The sequence below is a fragment of the Haliaeetus leucocephalus genome, unplaced genomic scaffold, assembly GCF_000737465.1.
Source record: "Haliaeetus leucocephalus isolate CR32 unplaced genomic scaffold, Haliaeetus_leucocephalus-4.0 Scaffold473, whole genome shotgun sequence".
Taxonomy (NCBI): domain Eukaryota; kingdom Metazoa; phylum Chordata; class Aves; order Accipitriformes; family Accipitridae; genus Haliaeetus; species Haliaeetus leucocephalus.
In genome coordinates this window covers 6,335,759-6,352,073 of record NW_010972909.1, presented here as the reverse complement: position 1 = coordinate 6,352,073, position 16,315 = coordinate 6,335,759, and the positions used below count along the sequence as shown (strand labels likewise).

At 39.3% G+C, this 16,315-nt stretch overlaps 1 protein-coding gene across 1 annotated transcript in view; it reads left to right on the top strand.

Moving 5' to 3' along the window:
• Nucleotides 1-1,359: 1,359 nt before the first annotated feature.
• The window catches only part of RIMKLB (ribosomal modification protein rimK-like family member B), a 39,300-nt gene continuing 24,344 nt past the window's right edge, over nt 1,360-16,315 (top strand). The window contains exon 1 of the mRNA XM_010575377.1: nt 1,360-1,534. Coding sequence (XP_010573679.1) covers nt 1,360-1,534 — 175 coding nt within the window. The remainder of the gene's footprint in view (nt 1,535-16,315) is intronic.

Below are 16,315 nucleotides of genomic sequence, written 5' to 3'. Positions count from 1 at the left end.
TAGCAAAACAATCCTTTTGTCCCAAGAGCTGCTGCAGAAACTAAAATTCTCTGCAATATTAAATGAAAGCAGTTGTATACCTATGGTCTTTCTGCATTTGTGTTTTCTGCTGACACCATGTGCTGTCATTAGGACTACCAGGCAAAACTCCTGTTTCTGTCCCAGAGTTCAGTTCTGTTTGAAACTCATGTGAGCTGTATTGGTGAAAACAATGATTTCTGCCTCTTTAATATGAAAGTTTAAAACGTTTTGCAGAAAACTGCTGTTTTTCTCCAGAATTCTTTCTCCCTACACCATTCTGCTGCTTGTTTTTCTTGAGTGTAAATGAGTAGTCCATTAATGTACCTGTAATTGTTTTGCCACTTTTAAAATATTTTAGTGTGTAGTCAAAAATAGTTCAAGTCCTCTGTATTCAAAGCCAAAAGAGCAGTACCTTGCTGTTACCACTTATAACACCATTGAAATTCTTCAGTTTGAAGTGTGGTGTGTTTTTTGGGTTTTTTTTGGTGCTGAATTCATTAGTGCTGTTTCTGTGTAGAGGCTAATTTAAAAAAAATATTTTGGAGCAAGAAAGGGCTAGCACTGAGAGTGAAACCTTGATTTTGCTTTAGGTTACATGTATTAATGTTTGGTATTCTTAACATTTTGTTTATGCTCCTTGTTCCATTGGTTTTTCCATTAATATGTTCTGGGTAATACTAAATACATTTCACAGTAGATGTGAAGTATTTGTAAGAGCAAATCAATCTTGAAATCCTCTTCTAGTGGATTTCTTCCTTTCTTCTGGACTGCTTTTTTAACGTAAAGAATTTGGCACGCTCTGTTGTCTTCCATATATGGTGGAAAGGGATACATCAAGTCTGTCACTGGTGTTTTAGCTGTACCTAGGAGAGGGGCTGAGTTATTTTCAATTGTAGGGAATTATCCCAGTTGTGAAGTTGAAATTACGGCCTTCAGAGATGGCCATTCAAAATGTTTCCTTGGCATGCATCTTAGTACTGTCAAGAAAAGGGGGATGCTACTACCAGTATCAGTAGTTATGTCAAGCGTGTACTTCTTGTGGATGAACTAGGATGAGGACCAAGACCTGGTTTTTAGCATTTACATTCCATTGAATGTAAGTGGATTTGTTTCTGTTGTTGTTGTGTCTGTTGCAGATTGGGTGTAGGCATTATTTTCCCACTTGGAGGTTGGAAGTTGCACTCCATTGAAAAGGACTGACTTGTGCAGAGGGAGTAGGACTTGGTACAGTGGGGAACGTGAAGATAGGAGCATATGTACTCTAACAGAGTCTCATCTTCTCCACCATCTAGAAGTTCCATTGAAAGGAAACCTTGAAGGCTGCAAGACAAGTCCAAGATGTGCAGTTCAGTTGCTCCCAGGCTGTGGTTCTTAACAGACCGTCGCATCAGAGAAGATTACCCTCAGCAGGAGATCCTGAGAGCGCTGAAGGCCAAGTGCTGTGAAGAGGAGCTAGATTTCCGGGCCTTGGTGATGGATGAAGTGGTGCTGACCATTGAGGATGGAAATCTTGGTGAGAATGAGCTAAGGCTGGGAATGTGCTGAAAGGGTACTTGGAAAAAGATTGCAAAATGGAGCATCTGTACTGTTTAATAATGAATTCCATGTGTGCCAGACTGCCATACATCATCCAATTCATATCAATGTACATGATATCATGTTCTTTAGCATTTATTGTGATAATCAAATATAATTGTTAACTTTGCTAATTTGCATTAGAACTATTTTTGCCTTCCCTCTGTAGAACAGAGAGGAGGATTGCTTTAGTTTGTTGATTCCGGGATAAGGACTATAGGACCTCTGAACAAAGAACAAATTACGGAGTTTCATTTTTGCATAGGTACTTGGAGTTTATGGATCACATTTAAGAGTTTAAGGGGGACTTTTTTCTTCTGTGTTCCAAGATAGCAAACACATTTGAAATAAACTAAAAGGAATTTTCAATGGACAGTACATATCGTCATGGAGCTAGAGGTAATGTGACATAACTAAAGCACACTGCTGTACGGACATGTAGTTACGTATATGCCAAAAAAGAACAGGGCTGAAAAACAAAGTATGTGCATCAGAATAATTTGAACTATTACTGCAAATTAGGGTGTTTTAAACTAAATTGTAAGATTTCTGTTCTGTTTTCCTGTTAGGTTTTTTTTTTCTGTGGCGATTAAAAAGGAAAAGCAAGATGTTAAGGTGTGTTAGAGAAGTTAAGTACGACGATTCTGTAGATAGTAAGCTTATGTTATAGAAAGGATATTAATACCATCAATGTCAAGGTGTGTAACACTTCATATTATGATTTTTTTTTTTCAATTTTTTAATTTGGATTTCCTAAAGGAAGGAGACTGCAGTGTTGTTTTGTACCTTTACCTGTTCCATTTCTCCTCCCCCTGTATCAGTCAAAAAAAAGAAAATCACTGGAGATCCAGGGAAGAATTACATTTCTGAAAGGTGTATTAGAATAATTCTGTGTGGGAAGAAAATATAAAAGTACCCTCAGCCCCGTAGAAGAGGCTGCCATGTGATCTTATACCTCGTTCATTACTGGGGAATCTATCTAGGAGGGAAATCTTAAAACTGACTCTGGGGAAGAACGTTGGTCAGAATTTGTCTTGTACATTTTTATTGTAGCATGAATCAATCAAGCGTAAAACAAATGCATAGGAAAACAGGATTTTTGATTGTGGTATTACTAAACTTTTATTTACATATTTTGTCTTTTATTCTGAGTTCTCTATGGTTTTTATCTGAGACTTGAAATTCTGTAGGAGGTCTTCAACATCTTATTGCTCTGAGCATGCTGTCCTTTGGACAGCATGTTATGCAAAGGCAGCCATCCTGGACTGTAGCCGCAGCCTCCAAGATGCATAATTGGTCCTTTAGCATCAGTATTGTTTTTATTTCTTGGTGATGTTTTCTTCTTCCCTGTCTTCTGCTGGTTTTTTGGGAATTAAATACGGCAAGCATGAATTGTGGGCCTTTCTGCTGTCTTCCATGTAATGTCTCCTAATGCTGCATCTATTGCAAGAAGAGAAGATAAAGCATGCAAGTTGGAAAACTACTACTGAGGAATGTGTAGTACAAGAATGAGAAAAATTAAGGAAATGACTAGAAGGAGAATGCAAAAAAAAAGTTATTTTCATACAGAGTGTTCATAATAAATATAAATAACTGACCTTTTGAAAAGGAATGAGATAAAGATGCGGATAGGAATTTCCTTATAAATAATCTGGACTGGCTAATTGTGATTTTTTTTTTGGGGGGGGGGGGGTTGGGGTGGGGCGGGGCATGGGGGAATTATATCAAACGATTCTTTCTCTTGGAGAGAGATGAAAAATCTTCCCTCTTAATTTTCCAGTTTTCTTTTTCCTAGTCCTTGCCTACATGTTTTGATACAGATTTCTGGTGGAGGACACAAGCAAAAGTTTTGTGTTTCATTTTCTTTGTTAAAGTCCTCAGTTGGCCTAGGAAAAGGTGTCCTGGAACAAAATCCAGGAGGTAATGCGTTCCGTACCCTTTCTGTTATCTACTGGTGTGTGAGGGGTCCGGGTTGAGTAAAACTTTGTACAACATAGAGTAGTTGATGAAGAGAATGTATCTTCAGTGGATAATAACCTGCTTTTGCTTCCAGTTCTACTGTTATTTGTCTTGAAAGCTTAGCAATACAGGACTCAAACTGACATGGTATGGGAGGAAGTAACAGTTAGGTTTTCACATACTCACACTTTTTTTTTTTTTTTTTTTTTCTTTTAAACCTAGGCAATTTCTTAATTAAATTGTTAAAAGAATGTGAACTTTACAAAGTCAAGTTGGCAATTACGGGATGCTATTTAAAACTTCAAAAATGTGGTATTTCTGTAGATGATATAATCAGTGATACTTCTTTGTGGACTTGCTGACTGTCAGGAACATGGCTGAAGACTTCAGAGACCGAAAATTTGGCATAGGACATTAAAAATGATTGAAATGATTTACCTCACAGAGTGGAAAAGGCACTTCTAAACTTAGGAAAATTGAGCAGAGCAATGGGATACATACCAAAATTGAAAATTGGCCAGAGCCAAAGATGCATGTGGAAAACTTCTGTGATGCTGAGAGTCTTACAAAATCTGTGTATGTCAGAGAATGATAAGATTTGCTGTGTACCTGATGTGATCAGAGGGAGAGGTGGGCTTGTTTCAGTCAGTGGACACAGCAGTGGTGACTCCTTGGGGCATTACTCCGCTGTACTGCAGGGCTAGATGGGAAGCGTGGCTGGGTTCCCAGGCAAGCCAGCAGTGGAGCTTCAGCAGTTGCGCTGGTTCCTTTTCTTCCGCAGCTGAAACAGGGAATGACCCAGCATCCCAAGCGCCCCCCCACAGCCCCAGTGTTACTGGCCACATGATGAAGCTGCATGCCACTCAAGATCCATGTTAGGTGCCTCAACACAGTGTCAGTCCAAAAATGATAGTAAATGCAAGTTAAGAGATGTGGAATTAAAGTTCTTCCTTTAAGTTTAGAAGGAAACTCTTAAACTGACTTATGCTTAAACTGTTTTGGAAATAGTTGAAGTTCAACAAATAGTTCTTGAAAATAACTGTGGTTTCTGTCTTGTTTAAGTAAGTGCCTCCTTACCTGAGCCATGCATTCCTGTTTCCTTTGCACACTGGCAGTAGTACTCTGTAGATCTCCAAGGCAAAAGCTGAGTTAAAGTAAGTGGAAAAGTCCAGCTGCATAAAACAGTGAAAATTTTTCCGCTTCTTTGGTGGGCTGAACTTGCTGAAATGGTTACTGAATCAGACATGCACAGCATTGGTGCACAGGAATGAACAGGAATGCATGTATGGAAAAAAGTGAAGGGTGATATTGCAGCTGTTCTGATTTAAACTGGCTCAAGCTATGGTGTGGCTGTAGGCTAAATTTCTTAAGAGCTAAATTCTCAAAGCTAAACCAGTCTAGTATGCTGACTGCAGAATGCAGCAGCCATGTTTCTCTTGCCTCTTTCCAGCCTTGCTGTTGCTGCTTGCCTTGTACAAGCATGTCATGTCTCTCTTGGCTTGCTTTCATGTTGTAGCTAAGCTAATGTAATTAAAAAAAAAAAAAGGTTGACCAAATTCTCTGCTCGTTTGCAGGATCTGGCATTTGTGTGAGTTGAGTTCACTAATCCAATGGAACGCTTAACTCCACCCAAATAATTAACAATTTTCTTTTGCCATAGCTTGCTACATCAACCCGTTTTGTGGTCATACAATTGCTAGCTCTAGTACATGAGGGCAGGGGAGAATGGGGTTGCTCTTCTAGGGAATGGCTCATATTTGTGTTTAGTTGTAGCTGCAAGGCATACTTTAAAAATGGAGGAATTTTCTTATGGTTGGGGTGCTTGATAGTGTCAGCTTCAGGATTTTTTGTGTGTTTCTTTGAAGCATCTGGTATTTACTGCTGTAAGAAAAGCTCTGGATTACAAAATTAAATGGCTAGCTGCCTAATCTAGTTTGGCAATTTCTATATTCATTTGAAATATATAGCAGGTAATATAACAAAACTCTGCATGACATTTTCAGACACACATCTGAAGTCTTAACAGCGAGTCCTGTTAAAACGTGTAATTTTAAACTATTTGTCTAAGTTTGCTAGTGCAGGGATAGAACAGGCTTGGGGAATTTGAAACTAGACAAATGAAGTTTGTGAGCAGGCGTGTGCACAGTGGCATGGGGCTGGAGGTGGAGGAACCCTGTAGGGCATAAGCATGCTATGAGGTGTAGTGGACAAGAGACAAAAGATAATTAATTGGTTGTGTGTTTTTTCTGAATAGAGCACTCTTTTTCTTCTCATCTGTGTCTAGGACTTAGCAGTAACCTTCCCCACAGACTACACACCTTACCTGTAGGGAAACACAGTTCAAGAACTGTTTGTTGGTGAAGAATGTGCTAGGGAAACTTGGATCTTTCCTTTATTAAAATTTTATACAAGAATATCTTTATTAAAATTCTTCACTACCAGAATAGCAGAAGTTGGAGGTACCAAGCCAGCAACTTACCAATTCCTTTATTGTAGGTTTTTGGACTCTTCATGTTTTCTGATACTGTCCTGTGAAGGAAAATAGTTTTAAGGAAGGATGCTTTCATGAACTTTCACCTACTGAAGATGCCGGAGTGAGTGGAATTGGAGGGTCCTAACGCATAAAACAAAAGTGTGAACTTCTAAGACTTTCTTAGCTTTTTCTTTGGGAATGTAAAAGCAAATGACCAGCCTAGGTGAGGAGTAAAAAGGACATAGTAGTCATCTGTTATTAAACAGTAATACTTTGTGCATGGTAAGCTGGCTTTTCTTAAGTCAGATGGATGACATCTGGGAACTGATCTCTTCATTTTATTCTGCAGAGGAAGTATTTAGAACATAGATCTTTTAACTTGGTAAAGGTTCCTGGTGTGCTGGTTTAGCCATCTGGGTTTCCTGTGTGGGACTGAAATTTGCAATAATTAGTCACTATTTTGTTTAAGTCTTTAATCTTGCAAAATCTGATTTTGTTTCACATGATCTGTCCTTCATTTCAAATTTGGTCTGAACTAGTAACAAATAGTTGTGATCTTTGATATTTTTTTTTCCCCTCACGCTGGGTTAGATAGCTTAGAAGAAAACATGGAGGAATTGGGATTGTTGAAAGATTTCTGTAAAGTGTAGAAGGCTGGGGAAGAAAGGTAAGGCTGGATAACAGATTCCTGTGTTTTCAGTGTAACGGTAAAAAAAGCACTCTTATCAGCTAGATCCATGATAAGAGGGCTTTTACATCTGCGAAATGGTTGCTATATCAAAATACCAAAACTCTTTAATATTTTTGAATCATCTTTAAGTCACCTAAAGACTGTCTTCTGTTGCACAATAGGGAACATAATCACCTCCTCTTCCTGCTGACTGTTTCAGCAGTTCCCCGGCACTTGTTAGTCCAGCAGTGCACCTTACTGTAAGAGCTTTTCCTGCGGTGTGCAGCAATGGCTCTGGCAGTGATGGAGCAGAGGCAAGTGGCCTTGGCAAGGTGCCTTGTTGAGCACTGCAGAGTTGGCCTGTTTCCTGCTACTAACAACAGCCAAAGCAGCCATTGCTTCCTCTGCAGAGTTGGGAAACTGGTTTGTAACTCAATAGCGAGAGCTGGAGGAGAAACCGTGTTGTGTGCAAAGGACTGGAAGGTGGTTAGACATGAAGTGGATTTTGTGTTGTTGAAAGTGCTGGGCTCAGAACCACTTGAAACTGTTTCTGATGTTCTTTCACTGTGGAAACCAATCAGCTGTCAGTCTGATTGATGTTAAACCTTATGAAGCCATAAACATTACTAGTAGGCAGTTATGGTCTATATAGAAGGGGATTCTGGAATGGTGGCTGTGTTTAGAGGTGAGTGACTACGTGGCCACCCCAACGTTAGATACTTCAGACAAACACATCTCTAGTAGAAAAAACAGCAATTCAAACATTGGCTTTATCATCATAGAAAGATATTCTAATAATGGTGCATTTCAACAGCTGCCACATGTTTTAGAAAGAATTGTTTTGCTTCAGAACCGTGATGCCAAACACAACTTTCTTGTGATGTGTATGGGAAGAAGGGATTTATACCGTGTGACCCTGGGTGTCCTTACAGTTTTCTTCCTTGCTATCAGGGATTTCTATTCTTACTTATCTCAAGCTAATGCTAAAAACCAAAGGCTAACAATGACTTTGATCTTCTCAAAATCATTCTGTTTCTTCAGGAAACATAAGTATGTTGTCAGTGGTAGATACGGGCTCAGTCCAAAGCTACCTTTGCAAGGTGGAGAGGTAGGAATGTTTATTCGTGGAAATATTTTATTATGGTCATTTCAGAGGGCTGTGTTAAGGACTGAAGTTTTTCATTTGCACATGTTCTAGAAAGTCAGCCAGGAAAATCAGAGTTGTAGGGCACATCATCTTGAACATACGTGCATGTCATCATATCTGAAAATGCCAGAAAGCATTGCCAGCTTTTTAATTGTTGCAAGAATTCTCAGGAATGGCCATCTGGGGGAAAAACAATGTAAAAAGGACAAAAACAAGATGAAAGAGGTGTTTCCATACATCACAGTCAAGAAATGAAAATTAGCCTAACATTTTACAAGACAGTCTTTAACTGGCTGGGGGTTTCTGGGTCACTTTTTGAACAATCCTTGTTCCAGTGCTGTGTCACCTAAGCAAGTTGTGCTGGCACAGTTGTCTGAGCAGTTGCATGGTGAACCAGGTCTGCATGCTTGGTGTGGTTTTAAACCAAATCAGCTTCTCCTTGGTGGAGGGTGTTTTTTAATGCTGTATCAGTCCTCTGAGTCAGGTAACAACACGACTGCAGTAGTGTGCTGCAGCACTTAAATCAGGAGGGCAAAGTGTGTGTGTCGGGGTGTGAGAGAGATACCACAAGTATTGATGTGAAAAACTTATTTTATGAAACTGACAACTATGCTTGCTTTACTAGATTTGTGATCAGAGAAGTACTCTATTACCTGTTCTTTCAGCAATGACAGTAGCTTCGGTTTTTTCCAGCTTTTGTCCAAGTGTCGTTGTTATCCATTTGTGATCATGGGCAGCTAGCTGATTGATTCTCAGTGACTGTGAATAAGAGAGAGACTGGTACTGCTGAACTTTGTTCATTGTTGAGATGGGTCTTCCAGTGTGCAGACCTGTGTTTTAACTGATACGGACTACTAGGAGTGCCAGTGGCTGCGGACAAGTCCCTTTATTTTCTTATTCTTATAAACTTTGTCTGTAAAATGTGGTGAAATACAGTTTTCAAGAATTACACTTTTCTTTTATATCTGCCCTTTGCTGCATGAAAAGGAGAACCAAAAAAAAAAAAGTGTTACTAATGAAACTATCACTCATTTTTTGTTTCCTTGTATTGTAAATAATTAACATTTACAATGTCACAAAAATCTGTGATGGTGTCCTTTTAATGATTGCTCTTTGAATGGAAGAGCTTACATGATTTCTATATCTGTTAAAGGTCCAGTACATTTTAGGATTAAAAGTGTGATACGGAGTTTTAAAATGCCTTTGTAATTGTCAAAAGTTTAAGCAAGCTTTGGTAAGCAGAATGTGTTTTATGTGCTCTGACAGCATAAGAATACCTGAGAACAAAGGTGTTCTGCTCCTGTTGTCAGAGAAACCCTGCTAGAATTAGACTAATTAACTGCTTAACTGCTTTAACTAATAGAAGGCTTTTCCTGTCATACAGAAGGGTTTTCTTGCTCTGTACTTCCATATAGTGCAAGTATTGAACTGGGGACTGTTGCTGTGCTTATTACTCATCTCGACACATCTGCAAGTAAAACGTGGATTTTTTTTTTTTTTTTTTTTTTTTTTTTTTTTTTTCCGGGGGGGGGCTTTTTTTTGGGTGGGTGGTTTTTTTGTTTTTTTGGGTTTGTTTTTTTTTTTTTTTTCAGTGAAATTGTACTAGTGAAGAATTTGGCTTCCAGACCCTGGGAATATATTTTCATGAAAGAGAGGGGAGAGGAATGTGCTCCTCTCTAAGCTAAAGTAAAAAAGTAATCCAATTGAATAATCGTACTGTGTACTTAACATGAAGAAAGTTCTCTGTTTCAGACACATGATGTTGCATGATACAGGTAGAAATATTGGAGAGTTGAACATGCCCAGTACTAGCATAGTGGAAGAACTCAATAGCATAGTGGAAGAACATATTGGAAGAGACAAGACTAGTGATTTGATCCATTTTGGCAAGGGGTGAGGTAAAAAGACTAAATATGCCAGTGTTTGTTCTCTCTTGGCTTTTTTTTTAGGTGAGAAGGGGGGTGGGCTGCACTGACATGGTAAATAGGGTAGATGATTTTGTTTACAGTAATAGTTGTAATGTAACATCACTGAAACAATATGCTCAAAATCCACGCTATCAAATCCTGTTTCTTGGCAATTTCTGTCTAAAGAAGAGTTAGATCTGGTAGGGAAATGTAGCAGTCAGAAGATCAATAAATATCTCCCTTGAGTTCTAAGAACTTGATTTGAAAGTGTCCTCTAGTTATCGAGCCTCTTGTCTTGTGGTAGTGGTACAGTGCTGTGGAACTTCGGGGGGGATGTGGTGGTGGATTTCCTTCTAAGTTTTTGCAAGGGCAGAAGAGGAAATTGTAAAAAGTTGTTTAAGTGTTCCCTTTAGTTGTTTGAATATAAAACTATTTATTGTTTGAGAGGTAGTTTAGGAATAGAAGTAAGTATCATAGACAGAGCTGTTGGATCATAATACAAATGTGATTCTCATTACAGGTCTCTCTGATACGCTCACCATCACGACGCTGGGCATCCCCAGTCACTGGGAAGGCATAAGGGGGTTTAAGCCAGCTCAAGTCCATTGCTCTCTTGAAAGCCCTTTTGGGTACTTGTTTTTGTACTCTAGGTTGGGCTGAGCCCTGTATACGCTCCCCCATGCTGGTCTAGTTTCTCAGGAAGACATTCACGCTCTTGCTGCTTTCCTGGACAAATATTTACACAGCCAGTTGATACACTCAGCTGAGAGTCAGCCAATCCCCCTAACTGTTCTAAGACTTTATCTTAAAAGCCACCTTCGGGTCCCCTTTGTCATAGCATGAGGTCAGCTTGCTTTGCCCCAGGTGTGGTCAGTCACTTCCCACATTCTTCCCAGAGCTTCACAAGCACATCACCCCTGCCTGTCTCCACTGAGGCGTCTCAGGAGTTTATTGATCCATCACATGGAGAGAAGAGCTGGCAGCGTATAGAATCTGGAGTTTGGGGCATTTGCCTGTGTGTAAGAGAATTATCTTACGACTTCTGCCTTAGGTGGAGGAAGTAATGGAATACGAGTGTATTTCTTCCCAGGTTCATGCCCTGACCTTAGAGGTGTAATATTTTCGCCTTTGACCTGGCAGATACTTGCTTTATGTAACACAAAACAGAGTGATAGGAACAGAGAGAGACCAACTTAAGAAGACCATGTAGCCTAATGACTGTGTCAATATTTGGATTCCATATCCAAGTAACTGTCAGTGAATGATGAGGTAAAAAGAATATCTCCACCACCACCAAATGCTTTCTGTGAAAAGTGCCAAAATCCCTTTCTGAACCTAGTGTGAAAAGTCAAGCTGTTTCTTCCAAGTTTCTTTTTATGCTCTAAATAGTACTGTGAAGGTCTTGAATTAATGAATTGATTCTCTTGCTTTCCCCCACCCCCAATAAAATTACTGACTTAATTTTTCAATTAGCTGTTGAAGCTGCTTAGACCACCCAATTGGGAATCATCTGAGGATTTAATTTTTGGTAGAAACATTACTTAAATAGATTAGAATGAATTAAATTTGGTACTCAAGGGAATCATGGCCTTTAGTGTTTTTGTTAGTTTGTTTTTGCTATACTGGGACCATTTGTTCAAACAGTATTTTATGAAGTGACAGTACCATATATCACGATGGAGCATAAATGTATATGTTGTTTTAGTATAGAAGAGTCTGACCTATCAGTAGTGGATAGTTTTTAGAGATTGAGATCACAGATTTTTTTCAGTTGTGTAACTGTTTTACTTAGTAGCCCCCAAATAATATTAATCTGAAAATTTTAGGGCTTTTTGAAAACACAGATTAAATCCTCAGTAATATTCTTGCAGTACGAGTGCAATGGTTTGCTGTGTTTACCAATGCAGGAACAATATATAGGAAAGTTAAGAGATTTGTCTAAGGCACTGCAGTAAGTAGAAGACTTGATTTATGCCTGCGACTAGACTGCTAGCTGCTTGCTTCTGTGTACTAAGACCAGTGTTTCTAACTCAATTTGCTCAGTTTATGCTTTGACATCTGAATGGGTGACCTAACTGCTGAAACTGCTGATGTACTGACATTATGTTTACTTCCTGTGAAAGTCAGGATTTATTTAAAAGTATAATTTCAGACACTCAAGATGGTAAATGGATGAGATGATCTAATCTGTAATGCTTTCTTCCCTGCTTTCCAGTAAGAAGAGCATATTGCTTTCTTTCTCTCTTAATGTCTGAAACAAAACAAAAACATGGTTTCATCTGTTGGCTAGGCAGGTGATGCTGATACAAAACTGGTACTTTGCTTAGTTTGAGTGAGGAAATCTTGGGTTTTAGTACTGATTCTGTTCTTAAGTGACATACTGTATCTGATGAAACATTGTTTGAGGTGTTTTTTGACGTTGCGGATGGCTCTCATATCACCCATTTTAACATTACAATGGGCCAAAACTTTCCATTATATGTCTTAAATGTCTTTTTGAGGGAGTTTTGTAAATTTTCTGCCAAATGATTCAGTGGAGGGAGGGCACTTCAAGGAAAAAGGAATATGGTTTTCTATTTTTCCCTAAATTTGTAAGGATGTTTTTGGAAGAACTAGCTTGGAACAGGAACTCAATTTGGCTGAAGTGGCTTTTACTTGTTATACCTGTGAAGGTAGACATAAATTTGTCCCTAATTATTACCCTTTCAAAAAATAGTCTGTTAAGCATCTTAGAGGCTTGTTTAAGCTTCACAGCTAAAACATTTGAAACATACCCCTGCATTATGCAAAAAAAGGCCTTCTGGTGTTGTGGCCTTGTCTTCTGTGGGATGGGCTATGGTTTGGTCTGAGCACACAATTTTAAAATGGAGATTTTCTTTCATGTTGGTTATACCTCCTCTCACTGACACAAAGGCCTGAATGGAGTAAATCACTCAATTCAACTGTAGCTGGGACAAGAAGAGTGAAATTGTTTTGGGATTGGGAGCTGTGATATCAGTGGGGAAAAATCTGGTGTGAAGGCAGCGTGCTTTGCAAATGTGCTGGAGCAAGAAACAGTAACAGGAAGTGATGGCAGTGAAACTCCTGCTACGTAAGAAATTGCTTTCCTCAGGAAAGAAATTGGAGCTGGAAACCAATGGGAACATGGGTTGTTGTCATGGTTTAACCCCAGGCAGCAGCTAAGCATTGTGTAGCTGGTCGCTCACTTCTCCCCTCTCCCAGTGGGATGGGGAGGAGAATTGAAAAAAGTAAAACTCGTGTGTTGAGATAAGAATGATATAATAACTAAAGTAAAATAAAATAATAAAATATAATAATAATAGTAATGAAAAGTAATATAACAAAAAAAAGGGGGGAGAAAGAATCCAAGAAAAGACAAGTGATGCGCAATGCAATTGCTCACCACCCTCTTGACTGATGCCGGAACAGCAATCTGCCCATCCTGGCCAACTCCCCCCAGTTTATATACTGAGCATGACGTTCTGTGGTATGGAATATCCCTTTGGCTAGTTCGACTCAGCTTTCCTGGCCATGCTGCCCCCCCCCAGCTTCTTAAACACCTGCTTGCTGGCAGAGCGTGGGAAACTGAAAAATCCTTAACTTAGGATAAGTGCTACTTAGCAACAACTAAAACATCAGTGTGTTATCAACATTATTGTCACACTAAATCCAAAACACACTGTACCAGCTACTAGGAAGAAAATTCACTATTCCAGCCGAAACCAGGACAGTTGTGTGTTGCAACTTCTTTGGGAAGAGGTGCAAACTGAACAAGGAGCCCCAGATGGAAAATGCATTTAGAGACAAGGCAGGAAACTGAGGGGTTAGGGTGGTATTCAAAATTGCAGGCAAAGGAGCTACTTGACAGTAGGAGAAATTTGTAGTTTGGAAGTTAACTGGAAAAATAAGGAGAATAGAATGAAGGTGGGACAGAAAGGAAGTGGAAGCACAGGTGTTGCATCTAGGGGGATGAATCCTATGGGGGGTGAGTGGGGAGTGAGAAATGGGGGCAAAGCAAGCTGCATGCAGTAGTTGTTGACTTCTAATGCCTGAAGTGGAATCAAACTGTCCGGAGCTTTTCTCTCCTACAGAGAGACATTCCTCTGCCAGTTGGTTACACAAATATTTGCTGACAGTGGAACTCATTCACCTTAAGTGCTGGTCTGCATAGAGGCTGCTGACACTTAGCTGTCAGCGCGAGTGTCAAAGGTCTGTATGGTAGATGAAACTGTTCTAACCCTCACGTGCTATTCCACCAGTGTCATGCATGTGTTACTTAGATGCCAAGTGATGAAGTTTGCTTTTGATTATCTGCAAATGTAAAGATAAAATACTAGTGTGAGCAGCAACAGCAAATACTCCCAAATTAGAAATTGGCAAAAACAAATTTTGCATTTTTGACTCCATATTGTTTTCAGATACTACATTTTAAATTACTTGATCATGTGCTACTTTTTTCATCAGCCTCCTTCAAGAACAGGATGTTCTCTGGAAATGTAACTTGTAGCATAGTGAAGGAGAGGACAATTTGTAGGATGCCTTCTTCGTGGTTACAGCAATTTGTGACAACTGAAGCAGAACATTGCTGGAAGAAAAGTGTTAGTCTGGTGATTTAAATTGGACTGTTCAGAAATTGCCTTTAATTGCAAGTTTTTGCATTTTCTGAGTGTCCAGACTTTGGATACTAGGATCAGCTTTGTGAAAGTGCTGAATACTTGCATCCACAAATAAAATCAATCAGAGCAGCATCAGAACTGAGAAATCATGGTCTCCCAAACGTGGCATCTAGAATTCCTTCTTTAACACTTACCACTGGGTTTCCCTTCGCCATATGGGAAGTCAGTAGAATGCTCACTGGTTTCCTGTGGTGTTGACAAAATAAATTAAGATTGTGAAGCACTTAGATGCTACTGTGATAAGCACATTAAATAAAACTCAAGAAGAAATTAATAATGGTGTCTTTCAAGCAAGGATTTCAGTATATCAATCCATGGACTACACACTGAACAATATAAAAGAAAATACAGTGCTGAGTAGCTGCTTGTTAAGTGAGTGCTGTACCTCCTGTGCACATTAGATAAATGCTGTGGGGAAAAATAACGTTTGTTTGTGTAATTGAAGACAGTATGTGGGTGGGGTAGCAGATCAATGCTACAGACATATCCTTAGTTGTGGCTTTTTATAACCTTTATGTGCTTGACTTTGTGGCTTCAATAGTTTTCTCTTAATGTAGCTTTTTAATGTAATATTGTATACACACATTCTTTATAAATAATGTATGTGCAGTCACACAGGGACTGTGCTGGATGCATCAACACTGTTTACTAGCCAGGCTTTGGAATACGTGGATGTAGGGAAAAACAGGACTGATGCAATGATAACCAATTACTTGGGTAACCCAGTACTCTGTCTTTGAGTAGTAGTCCATGGATACATTTACAGTCAAGATATGTACAGATGTATCCTGTCAGTGAGACTGAGGAATTATTTTACCTGTCTAAATACCTGGAGAGGTTGCACTCGTGCCTTGTTCTCCCTTATACTTGTTTCATGGATATGTAAATTGGCATGTCCCCATTGTTCCTCTACTTCTCAACTGCTTTGGCAAATGGTTTATTCCATTCCTGGAATTCTTTTTGTTTCGGTTCTTTTGACAGCACTGTTTTCAGTGTTTGTATTTCATATTTTATGAGGTGCCTTGCAGACTGTTTTTCATGGTTAAGAACATCTTCATATTATATATATAAAAAATAATGTATTACTTTTGGATACCAACACAAAGTACTGGACTTTTTGTTCCTGGACGAGGAACAGACCCACAGGGTGAGCTATGTTCTTAGTTCTGTGGCCAGGCAGGATGCCGTGCTTTGAGTTGAGTTTTTTTTTCTTAATATGAAGCAGGAAGGGACCACTAGTGAACCTGACTGAGCCTGCTATGGTAGAAACAGTCAGTCGTTACGATCCTGAAATTATTTTTTAGGAGTTCCAGGATCTCCTGCACCAACCACATGTATCTTTTAGCTCACTGTTCTAGAAAGCAGAGCCATCCAAATCTTACCTCTTTGTGTTTTTGAGGGGTGGCTTTCATTCCTGTATCATGCCTTTTCCTTCTCACTGAAGAAGGTTTTTATTAGTAACAAAAAAGGCCATATCAGGTTCTCCTGCTAGTCTTACGATGTGTCCCTGTTTCCCTGACTCAGATGATATTTGTGAATATCCTGTAGACTAAAATGGAAGGTTTAGCTCTCCTTTGCCTGGGTTGCAATCCATCTCTGCTTATTCTCAGTGAGACAGAGTTTTTGGCAGTTGTATCTTAAAAATTCTTTAAAGGTTTACAGTAGTTCTTACTCGTTCTGCAAAACTAGATTCAGACTCAACTCAGGACCTAAAGGGGACTACCCTTTGTGCCCCTGATAACTTTCTGTGTCTGCATCTTTCTATGAAGGACTATATTGTTGGATGACTGCTTCCGCCAGGAGGATGGAATGGTGGTGAGCAAGACCTATTTTCAGTTGTTTATTTATAGATTAACAATAAAAGCTTCCCCACCGCGCCTACCCCCC